Below are 16,135 nucleotides of genomic sequence, written 5' to 3'. Positions count from 1 at the left end.
TCTCCTATTTAAACCACGGAGCTATGGGAATAAAAATTCTTTACCCTACAAAGTATTTCTGCTGCTATCCAGTGAAGGTGTAGCAACATAGGAAAGCTTGTGCAACGCCGCTTTGTATGGCAAGACCTACAGATACTGGCGTGGTGTACATCAGTATCCTGCGCCAGGAGAGCAGAGCTTTGTGTAGCTGCAATCTCATCTTTGGATATACCAAGGTGGTTGCCACCTGTTAGAAAATGATGCTTTCACCTTGTTGGACATTAGGACAGTGGACTTGGTAACCTTCTGCTGTCTGGCACTGGTAGGCTGCAGGAGCTGCATCCTTACAGGAAGCTATTTGAGGCTGTTAAAGAGCTTCAGGTTTAGTCCTGCTGCCTTCCTGTCAGTTGCTGAAACATGCATGAGACACAGGGCAACCTGGTTTTCCCAGCTAGGAACAAAAAGAACTGGTAAAACTAACTTTTGTTAATTCCTAAACCTTTCTTCTAAAATGCAACAAACTCACGGACTTAAAAAGACCTGTGCGGTGTGTGGGGTGCAGGCTGTCAGCCTGGGTGTGTGCATCAGTGGGGGGATGAGGGAGAGGGGACGTGGGGTGTGTGCTGGGTGAGACTCTGGCATCCACCTCTGACTGCCTTGGGCTGGGCATCCTAGCGCTGAGTATGGGCACAGGGTCAGCGAATCTAGCCATCTGGGAATTGTACTTTCTTTTCCTGGAGTATCTGATAGGTGCGCATCTCAAACAGTTGCTTGTCTCTGTCCTTTTGCAGTTCTTGTGTGCCAGACAGAACCACACTTCTATTTGGTAAAATATTTTTGCCCTTCTCTTGTCTGGAGCTCACTGCAGATGTCTGCTCTGTCCTAAAGTCAAAAAGACAAAAAAAGGAGCACAGGATGAGGACAAGAACCTTCCCAGAACGCTGCCTGGGTGCAGTGCCCATCAGCCTGCTGCCTGCCTGCCCAGCTGAATGGGTGATCTGAGGTTTGAACTCCCTGTTCTGTAGCTGTCTCCAGCCAGAGCTGGCTCCTTCAAGGAAATGTATGCAGGCATTTGTGGTGTTCAGCATCAGGCCTGAAAGTTCAGGAATGTTACAAGAGAGATCACAACCTTATTTGTATTTGGACCATATTTGGACCCCTCCTCTTCTTGAGTTCTCTCCTTCAGCCCAGGAGCTCACAGTCAGCCTTGCTACCTTTGATTTGATTCCCAGAACCTTCTGAAGATGGTTGCAATATTTGCTGATATCTTACCAAAAGTTATATTGAGGGTATCCCTCATGCATCACATTGTTCATGTTGCAGAACCAAACAGCGTCACAGCACTCTGTAAGCAGAGATCTCTTCAGCATGCCAGGTTAGCTTCACTGCCCGGGTCTCCATCTCACTTAACTGTAGAAATGACAGATGGGAAATACCTGGTCCAGATTCAGTTACTTCTGTCACCATCCAGTCCTTCGTTCCTATGTCTTACAGGAAACTCAGAAGTTGTTTGGATAACGAAAACCAATTAAGATAATCTCTTACAAAAATCAGCCAAGATAATGGCTTCAAGACGTATGGCTTAAAGCTCTCACTGTGTAACGTTTTTCTTGGGGGAAGGTTTCTGGACAAGCTGGCAAGGAAACAGGAGGAGGAGTTGAAATCGCCCATCCTTTGCTTAAAAGCTTGGGTCTCTTACCTTGGTGACCAATGCAGACAGAAAGATTTCAGGCACCCTCCCATGGTGTGATGCTGGCCCTGTTCTGAGGTACCAGAAGTGCAGTGTGAAGCTTGTGGTGGTACAGACCATTCACAGGAGAAAGGCAGAGATGCTTTACTGCCCTCTGAAGAGGTGTTTCCCTGTCCCGGGGCCAAAACATGTACTTGTGCTGATTTTTGCCTCCCTGAAGAGAGCAATGATGGAGCTCCTTGTGAGAAAGCATCTCAGCCTTTTTTATTGTAAAAAAATAGCATTCTCTGAGCTTTTCAGGAAAAAACACCATTTCTGTTCTCCTTATCTCTCACAAGAGGTAGGACCTAGTGAGAGCTTCTGGGAGACTTTTCTCCTGCTTGCTTTCTATTGCTTTGTTATCCATCTTTCCTTTAACTGCAAGTACAGATAGGGTCTGTCTCAGACTATGTTCCTAAGGCAGAGATTGTTTTTAGTCTGTAACCACTCCCTTGGTTAAGTTTCTATTCCTGCTTTTGGAAGAGAAACTGCAGTCCCTGATGTAGTCCAGGTCCTGGGTAAAGTACTGCTAGGGTAAGAGGCTTGTGGTTCCAAAGAAGAAAAAAGGCATGGGTCATCATCGTTCTGCTCCATGCGCTTAGGAACAAGTATCTCACACTTTCTGATTTGCATTGCTCACAGAATGAGCTTCAGGTATCTAGAGTAGATAGATATCTATATCTAGATAGATACATTACTGTCTGTACAGCGTTGCTGTTGAGACTGTCATAGTCCTGTAGTAGAGGCTTGTCCATGGGAAGTTGAGGATCTAAATGTATTCGTATCTAAAAAGCTAGGTGACTTGGGAAGATCTTTCTAGAAATCTGTTAATTACTGGTATTGTGCATTTCCAAGACCCAACCTCGACCGCTTTGAACCTTGTGTAGTCTGTATCATATATTTGGACATGTACAGGACTCCAGGTCTCACTGGCTTCCTTGCTGTGGTACATCACTTTAATCATCTTTGCATGCGTAACCCAAAATCTGGCAAGAGGTACCTGGGAATACGTGTGAGGTTTCACCATGTTAGCTTCACCTACACCTCTTTGGGTGCTTGCCTGAATTCTCTGCAGTCAATCAGTGTACCAGAACTGCCTGGGATCCCTCAAAAGTCCAGTAATTTTACACCAGTGACTACGGTGTTTTCAGTATCTTTCCCCACTAAGACCCTAGAACCTGAGCCATGCCTCAAGTCTTGGGGGGCTCACAGTAATTGTCTCAAGACTTGGGTTTCCTTCAATATACAGTGGAGTTCAGAGCTGTCTGACAGCATTCTGCTGCTTATAGCCACTGCCACCTTACGCGCTATGTCAGCAGAGAAGAGCAAGACCCTGCCGTCTGAGCAGACGCCTCTTCTCCCTGGAGCTGACGTACATTGTACCCCAACACGCCTGTAGCTCCCCACTTACCTGGTTTCCCAGACATTTTGGCAGATCAGCTCAGTGGGTGGACGATAGTAGCTGGATTGTTTGTGCCTCTGCAACTCCATCTTTCATAAATGGGGATTCCCCACCGCGGAGACTGTTTTAAGACGCAGACAAACCACGTGGCAAGTATTTAGCTGAATAAAGGACAGGAGCCCAGGATCACTAGGAGGTGAATCCCCAGATCTGAACTCCTGAAGCTACGCTGTACTTCATTCTGGCTTCAGTGCCAGGGATTCCCACCTCCAGGCTGCACACCTTGCTAGCCTTTACTTAAATTTGGACAGGACAAAAGAAACCATGTACGCTAGACATGGAGAGTTACTTGGACCAAAGGCATGCAGATTTTGCCAAAGCTGTGAAGAGTCAGTGAAGCTGTGGTATGGCATAAGAAGTCGGTCGTCGTATATTTAGTCTATGTACCTGCTGGGAATTCTTTAAGGAATGTATATGAAAAAAGTAGCTATCACAGATATTCTTGTAGAACAACACCTTTTGATCATGAGTAGTGCTGAGGGGACTTCTCCCCACCTAGACGTGCACACACCCCTTATGTGTCATACGCAGAGCTGCTCTGCAGTTAGGTGTTTGCAAGCAGAGACTTGCCCCCCCATTGAAGTAACAGAGAAGTGACAGCGGCCGTGGGTGAGTGGCTCTGCAGGACAGGGACTCACGGCCCAGGGAGCCCACGGCACAGCTCGCTGGTTGTTCCTGTTTTGTGCTGCGTGCGGATGAGCGGGGCTTTGCGCGATGAGCGGGGCTTTGCACGTACTGCAGAGGGGTCTGCCTGCGCCCTGAGCTCGGGGCGGCCATCCTGGCTGACTCCATCCAGCGTGGTTTGTGTTGGACCCCGTTCTAACAGAAATCGCTTCCTTCCTTTCTTTTCCCACCCTCCCTTCCCCAGCTGATAACAAGACGAAAAAGAAAGTAGCTCACCGGGACAGGAAGCAGGACTTCTCTGCCTTCAAGCAGACAGACAGCGAGATGAAGGTTAAAATATCACCGCAGCTCCTCCTGGCAATGCACCGGTTCCTGGCAACAGGCAAGTGCGGGTTATCTTTTTTTGCGATCATGCCAGAGCCTCGGAGGCAGTTTGTCAGCAAAGGCCGGTGAGGTGGGTGGGACAGTGCAGGCGGGAAGGGAGGCTGGATTGTGGGGTGACAAATAATGCCACTGTTGTGTTTTTCTTTTTAAATTCTCTCCTCTCCTGTGTTCAGTGTCGGCATGAACCCTCTGAGACATTTACCAGGGGTGGACCAGTAACTTTAAATTGGTCTGAAAGGTAAGGATGAATGCCAAGTGCCGCACTGCATGTCTAGAGTCCATCAGATTAACGACTAGCAAGTACACCCCATTAGGAAGAGCTCAGGGAACAAACCAAAGAGGACTCGATACCACTGGCCAGCTGACTGTAATTGCACTCTGGCGCCTTCTCCAGAAAGAGATGCTGGACTTTTTGCAGGAAGGTCTAAACCTGTTCCATGAGACTTTTTGACTCCAGGTGAAAAACTCTCCCGACACATTTAATGCAGACTGCGCAGGTGGTTGAACTGTACTTTTTAAAATGGATTTCTGGCTGGCTTGTGTGACCTCCGTTGATGACTTCAGGTTTCAGAGGACAGTTGTCTCCATCCCAGAACATCTTGATGTTTTTAGCCCTTGGGTTGGCAGTCTGGCAGAGAGGCCAGGGCCTTGAATGGTTTCTTGCAGCTGATATTGCCTTTCGTCGTAAAGTTGGTCCCTTCAGCCCAGAGATGAGACCTGTTAACGGGAGAGCTTGTGGAAAACATACCTTCCTATTGCTCGTGCTGTCTCTCTTTGACATATAAAGACTTCTCACATGCAGGCCTTTCAGACGGGCGTCTTTCACAGCTATGTTCAACATATGTTCATGGGTTGAAAATGATAAAGTTGTTTTGTCTCACATTTGCCAGCTCCGGTTGGAAGTTAGTACTTGCCCTCCTCTAAGGTGCAGTAACTGCCTGCCTAGATGCTCCTAGTCTGTCTTCGTGCTTTATTTTGCCTCTGTGACTTGAAGGAAGCATGTACGTGATCGGTTATCACATCTCAGCTGAGGGGCAGTAATTCCTTGAAAGGCTTGGACTCCTACGGCTCATGTGCACGTGAGCATGTCCTTGGTGAGAGGAAGCAGTTCAACAGGAAGATGCGGATTTAACAGCAAGCAAGGCATTGCTCATGTAGTGGTACAAGGCCTGATGGAGTTCCCTAAACACCTGCTCAACAGACATAGTCTGACAGTGATGCTTCTCTACTTGTTTTATGGATGAAAGGCTTGTGTAGCTTAAATCCAGGTCTGTCTGTGAAGCCACTGCTAAATAACATGAAAGCTACAGTTTTGGTTTCTCTGTTCTAAATTGAGAATAGTATCTTTAGCAGATGAAAGGTACTGGGTCATTTACAGTCCTATTCTGAAATGAGGTGTTAGGACAGCTTATCAGTTTGCATGTGTAAATTTCGACGTCCCTGGCTTAAATCTCCCACACAAGGATGAGCTTTTCTGCTTCAAACAGCTCCTGTTTGGAACACTGAAGAGCAAGTGCATAGGGGATGTGTTCAGTGTTTCAGGCATTAATCCCACATGGTTTGAACTGACCTGCACTGTCTCTCACTTTGAGTAACTTCCCGTATGAACTGTGGCAGCCCCAGCTGTGTCTTTCATTTATATAGAACATCTATCTAGAGCGAACTTTCTAGGCCCCAAACAGTGATTTTTTAATATATATATTTTTTATTTTTGGAAAAAGTGCAGCGATGTGGTAACTTTTAATACCTTTTGAGGAAGGAAAAAACAAATTCAGAGGTTCTCTGTCCCCAATTGTAAAGCTCTTCCATTTATGCAACTCTCCAACGAGCCTATACAACTGTGACTGAACTCTCAAGAGGGCAAGACTGCCTTTTCTTTTCCCTTTCAGATGAAGACATGGGTTTTGGTTGTTTTGAAAAATACTTCAGTAATGAAAGTTGGGGTGTGCTGGTTTTTCCCCTCCCCCTTACATATCTAACAGTCTCAAAAGACAGGAAGCCTGCAATTCCATAATGGATCTCTCTGCATCTGTGTGTCTTTTATAGGCAAATGCTTATTAACGAGTACTGCTGACTTCTTGCCAGGCATATGAAGTGTAATGCCAAGTTGTATCTTGTGTTATAGAAGTAGAAGCATTTGGTCCATCCCAGATGTCAGAGAAGATCCTTCTCAGGCTGCTAAAACATCCCAACGTCATCCAGGAGCTGAAGTACGATGAGAAGAACAAGAAAGCCCCAGAACACTACCTCTACCAGCGAAACAAGCCCGTCGACTACTTTGTTCTCATTTTACAGGTCAGACATATGATTACGTAGATACGTGCAAAATCCTTCATCTCCTGACATATCCTTCTCTATACCTCTTCCAGTTGTTGAGTTTGTCTTTTCAAATGTGGGAATGAAGCTGTGGCTCCTGGGAACGGCTCCTGCCTCCTTTATGGCCTTGCCAGCCCTGAAGAGCTCACTCGGCTGCTTTCAGCCTCAGTTAAACCAGTTGCAAAGGGTAGACAGCACTTGCTACTTCCAGTCATCTGTTGGAAATTACTTATGCTTTAGGTATCACTAGGGTAGGGAATGCAAAGGAATCCCTGCATACAGCTGGCATCGCTTGGCATGCAAAAACCAGCATGTCATAGGAGTTTGGCCAGGATCCTTTCTCGCATGTGTTTTTTTCCTCTTGCAAAAGGAGGCACGGGGAGTTTGAATGTGTAGAGGAATGACATTTTTCTGTGAAGTTTTGAGCTCTGTACCTGTGGTGTTGCAAGCAGTGGAGGTTTCCGTGGGGACGTTGCGCCATCTACTGAACCGATGCCACCTCCTGCCACAGCCCCTGTGGTTACTGGGCACCTTGCCATCCAAGCACTCACCCTGTCCCCTTTGGGTGGTTTTTAGACTGGAGCCCTGGGTGGTGTGGAAGGACTGTTTTTCTGCTTGTTCTGTACAGGATTGCTTCCAGTGCTGGCATCTCCCAGGTTTTGTTACTTGACAGGAATGTTTGAATGGCTATGTAAAGCTTTACCAGAAACAGTACTTTTTGGGGAGGAACGGCCCTTTAAGAGAGATTTTGCTGGAAAAGTGCTTATGTTTCTATCCAGCATAACTGAAGTTGGGTTTGCTTGTAAGAACACAAGCATTGTAATTAGAGTTGTAACACAGGGCTTGAAATCTTCCTTAACCTGCCTTAAAAAAAAAAGGGTGTGGGCGTGTGTTTAAACTATCAGTGATAAACAATTAAGAAAACACTGGAATAGGATATTGTGGATTAATGCAGTTATCTTTTAAAAAAAGGTAGTTTTTCAAGGGTTCAAGGAGCCACTGGTAGCTCTTTAACTGCTCTTCTTATGTACTGAATTGTTGCAATCTGAAATATTCCAGAGGCAAGGTAATGCTCCTGAATGAGGTAATGCTGTGAAGATGTAAATGGAGGACATGGGAGATGGAACTGATTGTTCTTTTCTTTCTGAGCTATTCTGCAATCGATAGATATTTAGCAAACACAACATGCTGGCTATATAATGCATTTGGAAAAGTGCATCTTGCAGTAGATAGATACTACAAAAATGGTAACGGGGTTGGTTCTGCAAGGATCAAGGGGAGGTAAATACTCTGCTTTTGTTACTGAAAGGGACTTGGACTTACTCTCTCATGTCGAAAGACCAAGAATACCTTCACAGTAAACACATGCCAGAACACAGTTAGATGTGTATTCTGTGCATTAATTGTACCAATTTAATCTCTGTAGAGTTACTGGTTTAGCTGGCATGTCACCTGTTTGCAACAACTTTTCCATTAGCTAATGGGAGGTTCTTCTGTAGCGGTTTGAGATTGGTTTTTTTGTAATCATGTTTTTTTAAAACTCCTGTTAGAACATTGAGCAGTGAAAAACCAGAAACCACATGTGCGTGCATTTCAACAGGGCAGAACACATCTAATAGCATGCATAGGGAATTTTTAATAATGTTTCAGCTGCTGTGACTATGCCGAGCATGCTTGGTCCTCATATGGCCACCACTGGTAAGCTTGGAAGTGCTGTGTGTGCTGATAAAGCAATGGTCTTGGAAATGAAATTCAACTCCTACTACTAATTACTAGTTTGTGTTTAGCTACTAACTCCAGACTGACTGTATGTGAAGATCAAAGCCTGGGTTTGTATGTATTTTGGAGACCTGATCTTGGCTGGTGAATAACTACCAGCAGTAAGTAGGCTGAGAGCTCTGTTTACAACCAGTCTTTGCCTGGGTGATGAAATTGTACCTTTTGGAAGGCTTATAATGAACAAATAAGCTACTTATTTGTGTTGTGGAGTGAAATTGGTTTTAAAAGGGATTATATGAAGTCGTTGCTTGTGATAGCAGAAAGTGGATTTGTGAGTTAGGCCCTGTCTTCCTGCTAGGTGGGTTTTGTGGTTTTTCTCATCTGGAACAGTTACAACAAATCGACTTGGTATCAGGGTTCATACAGCTTAAGTTCATTTTTCACATTGTTCTGCCCTAGTACAGTACTGTAAAGTTAAAGGTATGATTATTTAATTTAAATGCTGCTTAATGAAATAAACCTATAGAAATAAAACCTACCTTTTGGACTGACTTTGACCCGATTGTGTCCAGTTGATGTTCAGTCTACTTAGTACACGTGGGGTGAGCAGTCTGTCTGCCCTTTCCAGCCTAGGCAGAGGGAAAGCATTGCAGGTAATTACATTGTTTGCCTGAAATCCCAACCTTTGTGTAGTTCAGCCTGAAAGCTGTGTGAGATTTCTTCCATGTGCAGTGGTGTAACTCTCAGTGCAGCGCCAGTAAGGATGGATGGACGTGAAAACCAGGCCCCAGTAAGAAGCCAGTTAGTTTTGGGTACTTGTAAACCAAAGTGATTGGGATGTTTACAGCTATGTTTGATGTGATGGGTTCTGTTCTAGAGTCCTTTGTGGGATGTGATGTTAAACATTTGGTTCAGCCCACATCAGAAATGGGTGCACTTGTGTGGTAATTGTGGGTTTGTGCAGCTTAGGAAGCACTGAGGGTCCTTCTAGGCAAAATCCTGTGAAGGAGCAGGGTCTTAAGTTAAGGGTGCTGGAATATGTAAAACTGCTAGAAACAGAGAAAGCCAAAGTAGCCCCAAGACTGCTCCTTCAGGAATAAGTGCTTCATGTCTGTGGGAATCTCATCGCTGAAGGCAGACAGCCTCCTTCCGTGTCGCGTCTCATCTCCCTTCCAGATGTTTGTGTCAGGGGGTACTCCTCCTGTGAATGTCAGCTGTGGCCCAAAATAACTAGGTGTCTCGAGACCCCAGATGACTGTTCCACGTATAAGCTTGTTGTGATACCAGGGGAATATTTTCTCACTCTGTGTTGAGAGAAAGCAGCCTGGCAGCGCTTGGGGCAGGGCAGTAGTACCACCCCAAAGCGGTGGGGTGATCCCGCTCCTCTGCAGGGACTTACGCTGGCCACAGGCCATCAAAGACCAAGGTAGCTCAGGGCACAAAAGCGTGTTGCCCTCCAGGGTCTGTCCCTGTTCAGGCACCGTTAAAAACTCCAGGGACCGTGACACTGCTTAGGGAATGTCAGGCAAAACTAGCTTTCAGGGCTCCAGTCTGGTCTTGTGCCTCGAGACCTACAGTCCCTTTTAATTGCAGCTCTCTCTCCTTTTCCTTGACAGGGGAAAGTGGAAGTGGAGGCTGGGAAAGAGGGGATGAAGTTTGAAGCTGGTGCTTTTTCCTACTATGGGGTGATGGCCCTCACAGCATCGCCAGGTATGTCCTCTTACCTTCTGCTTCTGGAATGTGCTCCTGCGCCAGCTTGCCCGTCCCATGAGTGCGGCGGCAGGAGGCTGTGCAGGGCAGCCCCTCGCCCCGTCTGTGGGACTGGTGTAAAGGATCCCTCCCCGCCAGCCAAACTGCCCGCCTGGCACGGTGTCCCCGGGAGGGCTGGGGCTGGTGGCAATGCTGGCGCCGACTCCGAAACCCAGTGGCTGGCAGTGGCTTGCCAGCACCCGGAGGATGAGAGTGTCGGCCTTAGCAAGTGATGTGTTTGGTACTGGAGGACAGCTTTGTAGTTTTGCTCACGGGTAGGGTTATAGGGATTGAATTAACGGGAATAAATAATTAGTGGCAGAGGGACATCTAGCGGTGCGATGTACAACCGCCCTGTTAGCTGGATGGTTCGCTTTATGGGTCTGGTTTCTGAAGCTCTCTTGAGGAAGAGGAGGGCAAAGGTGCAAGAAAGGCGATTGCTCCTCTCAGCTTGTGTGGAAATGTAAACAAGAAATCGTCGAGGGGGAGAGCTGGTGTCTGAGGGCAAGGTGTGAGCCAATTCCTGGTGCACAAGCTACCACCTGGTAGGAGCAGCTAAGGGGATTGTCTTATAATCCACCGAAAGTAGGCTCCAGTGTTCTGTTTCAGTATCTGGTGATGTGTTTTGGTGCCAGCAGTGTCACCACTAAGATCTCAACCTCAACGGGAATCCACAGCCCTGTTGGGGAGAGCTGGGGCGCTGCTGCTGGTGTTGGCCATCTGCTGACCCAAAGCTGCTTGCTCAGCTTTAGAGATGAGAAGTTTTACATGCTGAAATTGTGTCCTCCTGTTGCAGCAAGGTTTATGTTCCACTTGAGAGGCAGCTTGTTTTAATTGTACAATCATGAGCACTCCCTTTGTGTATGCGTACCTATGTGTATGTACATTAGCAAACAGCATTGAAATGAAAATTATTTTATAAGTTGTGGATATAGCCTTATTAAACTCTGCAGACAACAGCAGTTCTCTTGGACGTGTGAACTCACTCCTACAGGCAAGACTAATTCTTCCTTAATTGTGTGCACTTCAGTTTGATTACTCTGGCTTACACCTTTTGAGGCTTGACAGATTTGAGAGCGTGCAGAGCACTGGGTGGATTTTATCTGAGCGATAGCAGCAGTGTTCACGAGGAATCGTGACACATGTGAGTACGACTGTATCATACCCTCAGCTTTGCAGCTCAGCTTTTGCAATCTGGGCCAGGCACAGAGCTGCATTAGGCATGGTCACTTCTCTTACCAGACCTATGCAAATCACTTGTGGCATCTCTGTTTTGACAGCATTGTTCAGTTTGAATGTTTTCATGTAGTTGGGTTTTTGTTTTTTTTTTTCATGTTGCAAACACTCCGCAAAACCATGCCCCAAGTTGCCCCAAGTCCTGTGAGGTCAAATGATCTCCTCTTCACATACCCTGAAATCCGTCTTGGATTTTGTTGTTTCAGACTTAAGGATTTTAAATTAATTATTTTAAATTAATCTTGACCAACCTTGGATTTGTTTACCTTTGACTGGTTATCTGTTACCGGTAGCAAATCCCTCATATTGCTGGCTTTCCCTCCAGGCTTTATAGAATTTGTTCTATGATGTTTTACAACATCCTGAGATTTCTGTTAGGATGAGCTCATAAAAATAAATTTCTGTTACTGGGAAAGAGCAGGAAAGTTCAGTGAAAGTGTAAGTCATTGCAGAACAAGCGAAAACTCCTGCTCTTCTGTGTGTCCTAATAGACTTCATATGCCTGCTCTTCCCACCTGGAATGTTAAGTCAGTAATAGAAGAGTAAAACATTTAAAAAAACCCAAACAACAAAAAATACCCAACAAACAACAACAACAAAACACACACACACAGACACCCCCCCCTCCCCCCCTCAAAAGCAATAAAAGAGTGAAGCTTTTTTCTTTAACTGTAGCTGGGGAGGGACTTGCAGTAATGATGAGCAGTACAGTACCCATCCTGACAGGGATGAGGTTGGAGTATCACTTGACACTTTACTGAAGACTTGAACTACTGTGAATTGTCTTTTGGCTTTATTTCTGTTTTTGTCTGACTCCCATAAGGAACAGCACCCGTGAAAGCTTGTTTAACTCTTTGCTTTCCAGGCTGGAATGGGCACCACTGCTCCTTTTGAACTATTTTAAGACTGAGTGTACCTTCATGGACTGTTCTCTGTTGGATAACCATTCCAATTAGCAAATGAAAATTGTTCACTTCACTGTAATTCCTTAGGCTTGTTTTTTTGGTTTATTCCTAAAATTGTTTGATTGTCTTTTTTGGTTTTGCTTGTGTTTTAACCCTTTACTTTTTCACAGTTGATTTGCACTTTTGGTTTTAGTTCTTCAATGTGTGAACTGGCTCCTTCCCCTGTCGAGTGTGGATAGCTGCCGCCTTTCTGGTCGTGATCTCATCCTTTTTCTCTCCCTCTTCTAGTTCCCTTGTCCCTGTCTCGTACCTTTGTTGTCAGCAGAACAGAGTTGTTAGCAGCAGGTTCTCCAGGTAAATCCGCATGCTTCTATTTTCACCATTCTTGTGACTGCCCTGATGCCATAAAAAGTCAGCTGCAGTCTGTATTTATCTGACCCCTTTGCTTGTTAGGGAGAAGTCCAGCACAGAGTTATGCCTTGCAGGTAGGTATCCTGAACTTTTGTTTATGGTAACTGGTAGCAACACGACAGAGTCACTGAAATGGGAAGAACTAAAAACGCTTTGAAGAAAATGTATTTGGTAATGTGTGCTTGTTCTTGAGTCTCATGTGTATGCTGGTGGAAAATTAAGAGGGGAGTTTTTTTTTAAAAGAAGGTATTCTTCCCCCAGCTGAGGCTTAAAACTTTCTGAAGAAAATGCATTTGGCAGAGGAGAATGGCTGCTGTTAAACTGCCATAAAAGGAAAACTTCTTTAATGAAAGAATTCTTACATTCTCATATGGGTGAATTCTATGGTTTGTGTATAGTCTGGCCATTTCAATTCCTCAAAAGCTATGAGCTTTCTCTCGGTGAGGCTAATGCCACAGACTGGCACAGGGATGTACTGAGTGGACTGATTTGCAATGGAATGTGCAAGAAGGTTGTGGGACCTCCTGTGGGGTTTTCTGGTTCCCATTTTGCTTAAGACCTTTCCTGGCTGAATAACCAAGTTGACTGACATAGAAATCCCTTTGGGGAGCAGAGACCAAGGAGGGAGCAAAATGAGCCAAAAAGAGTTCTGAGATGTGGTTGAGTGGTTGGAAATTGGGAAGGGTCAAGAAGTGAGCTGTGCAGACACTGCATGCACAGAGGAGCTGAGGAAAATAGAAACCTAGAAAGTCTGTAGGAAGAGCAGAATCCTAAAATAGTTTGGGCCACAGTGAACATATTTCTTCTTTTTGAAGTTTTCTTTTTCAGACGAAATGTCTTTCCCTAGACCTAAAAGCAAACAAGATAATGATATGCATATTTAAGCGAAACATCTCCTAAACATTAATACACATCATGTGTTTCATAGACTTTCACCATCTGCTTCCTGTATTTTTCCCCTCTTCTTTTTTCACTTACAAAAATGTATTTCACCATCAGTCCTTAAATTAGTCTCATGCACATTCCAAGCAAACTACAGGTTGTTGCCCTGCAGGGGATTTTTTTCCTGCCCTCTTGAAGTTTCCTGCTGCTAAACTTCAAAGAAGGGAGAGAAATTTAATCTTTCTTTAATTAAAGTACCTGATGGCTTTCTTTTAAGCTCAGCGGCTTTGATTATCTTTTTTAGCTTGGTTTTTTTGTTTTGCCAGGTCATCTTTTTTTTTTCTTTTTCCTTTTCCTTGCTACAAATAAGTGTACACTTTGCACATGCAGGTTGTTTCCAATATAAATGCCAAGCATATTTTCATAGCGTTTTCCCCATATAAAAACCCCCAAAACCAAAATAATAACAGAAAATAATAATGGGAAGAATCTCCTTTGAAAGGAACTGATATGGTAAGCCTGGTCACTATGACAGTGTGGTACCAGTTTTGATGAAACTTGGACCTTCTGCTGGGTCCTTCTAAAAAGGCTGCTGGTCATGCCCAAATTCATTATACAATTGTACTGATGTTTGTCTTGTGGATTGTGCTCTTTATCCCCTGTATTGAAAGGTGAAGAGTATGGGGAAACCTGGGTAGAAAAGGTCTGTCCGGGTCTGGGCTGGCAGGGCGCCGTTCTGCAGACGCGGACCTGCCTGGTGTTCTGTCATCTGCCCCTTTCGTGTCCTTCCTTCTTCATTAACTAACTTTCTTCTTCTCCCTCCCTAACTTGTACGTGGTCCAGAAGTTCTTTCCCTCAGATTTTTAGTAATCCTATTTTTTTGTTCCATCCTTTCATTTCACCTGTCCTTTTTCTTTGTTTGTTTTTTTTTTAATATATTTTGTCATGTTGCTGTCTGTCCTTTGTTTCTGATTAGTAATGTACTATAAGGCCCCTGGTGAGACGAAAGGGCAGATATAAGTCACAGTAGTGGAAAGCCGTTCCAGACAGAAACCTTTATCCCGAGCAGCAGTGATGCTGTTCTCGTCACACACAGCTGTTATTTTGTGTACGCAGGTGGGACAGACAGGACAAGTTCGCTCAGCCTTCACAGTTCCTTGTTCTCCAGTGGGAATTACAGCATCAAGCCTTGCAGGCAGAAGGAGCTTTGGCTCCTGGCAGCAGTTATTGCAGCCTGCTGTGGCTTTCAAGATGGCAAGTCGGTGTGGAGGAAAACCTTGCAGGGCTCTGAGTGCTCCCCCCAAGCCTGTGCTTCGTGTTGCCATGGGGACCTGCACTACCTCCACACTGCAGAAATGGCAGGAAAACGGCCGCGTTGTCAGAACCTGGATTGTTCTGTTCCCTTTTTGAAAACTGAAGGAAAAGACATCAGAGGGATTTTAAATGGGAAATACAAAACAGGGCAGTTCTGCCATGCTTCTAGAAGCACCTAAGGCGTTAGGTTTAGAAGAGGCTGGATGCAGAGATGTAGAACAGGCTGTGTCATTTGAGCAAGCAGAGATTATATGTATAGTCATTAAGTGACAGAGGTAGGTTTGAATTTTAGGTAGTGCTTTTTTTTTTTTTTTTTAGAAGTTTATCTATAGAAAAGTCTTCAAAGGAGAATTTGAAAAGCTTGCAAGGATACTGTTGCTGACTTGTGCAAAGAGACTTTGTCTCTTAAGATTATATGGTAACGATCTTTCAGCTGAGAGTGGGGGTCACATGGTAAGTAGCACAATTTACATCGGGTTTCAGTTTGGTCTGGCTGAATGAAATTTAACTGCACCAAGATCCAAAAATTCACCAGTCCCAAAGACAGTTCTTTGATCAGTGTGTACTGTGTGTGCATCCAGGGAGAAGCCCATCTGCAGGAGGGCTTGGGATCTCTCCTAGGATGTATTTCTTCCCTCCTGTCTTCCTGGTGACTGTGTGGGTGGAAGCTGGGGATGCAAAATGTGTGTGGCTTCCTGAAAGCACGTTTACTTGGGATAAACTGTGGCCAGTCATAGCTGCAGGGGACAGCTGCGAGGTTTTTCAAGTGAAACACTGCAATGCTTAAAGGCTGGTGATGGAAAATGATGTCTCTAGTTTACTCCTTTCCTGGACACGGATTTTTCTCTGTAGCATGGACTGTTTTTGCTGTTTTGTTGGATGGTGTGTACCACGTGGAGCTTGCGCTCCTTCACTGAATTTTTGTCCCTTTGAGCACTGGGAGGTACTAGTGGAAATGTTGAAGTAATCATCATGTGGACTGCACTCTGGTCCACTGAGGACTCTGGCACTCTTACTATTTTTGAAAACGTCTGCTCTGACTCGGGGAACAAGGCATATGTAGGTACCAGGTGGATTAAAAGCGGGGGTGAGGGTTGACTGGGACTGACTGTGGATGAAAGGTTTGGTGTGGAGTTACGATTGTAAATCATTAAGAAAGAAAAATAAATATCTATTAAGCATGGTCTGGCTATCAAGATCTCCTGTAAGTGAGTCTTGGGAAGTTACCTTTCTCTGGTCATTGCCGCTCATCAGCTAAAGCACTGTGACCAGGGCATGGCCATTGCAACATAAAACAAAACCAGGTTTGTTTAAGGCATACTCTGTGATGTCGGCTACCACCTCTGGACTCAAAATGTACTCTTTTTCAGGGTAATTTGGTTGTTTAGCTCTGTGTCTAGTTATGACTGGATTAAGTATTTGCAG

General features: G+C 45.0%; 1 protein-coding gene across 4 annotated transcripts in view; it reads left to right on the top strand.

The window, feature by feature from the left end:
• CNNM2 (cyclin and CBS domain divalent metal cation transport mediator 2) overlaps positions 1-16,135 on the top strand; it is a 125,445-nt gene that overhangs the window by 101,759 nt on the left and 7,551 nt on the right. Inside the window, exons 3-6 of one of the 4 annotated variants that reach the window (XM_056352026.1) lie at positions 4,039-4,176; positions 6,304-6,473; positions 9,830-9,923; positions 12,392-12,457. In XM_056352026.1, coding sequence (XP_056208001.1) covers positions 4,039-4,176; positions 6,304-6,473; positions 9,830-9,923; positions 12,392-12,457 — 468 coding nt within the window. Of the gene's footprint in view, positions 1-4,038; positions 4,177-4,351; positions 4,417-6,303; positions 6,474-9,829; positions 9,924-12,391; positions 12,458-16,135 lie in introns of those variants that run through there. The other 3 variants (XR_008823919.1, XM_056352027.1, XM_056352028.1) reach the window with 3 other exon arrangements.

Source organism: Falco biarmicus, chromosome 9, assembly GCF_023638135.1.
Source record: "Falco biarmicus isolate bFalBia1 chromosome 9, bFalBia1.pri, whole genome shotgun sequence".
Lineage (NCBI taxonomy): Eukaryota > Metazoa > Chordata > Aves > Falconiformes > Falconidae > Falco > Falco biarmicus.
Note: the sequence above shows the minus strand (reverse complement) of the source record. Positions and strands in the feature narration are given on the sequence as shown.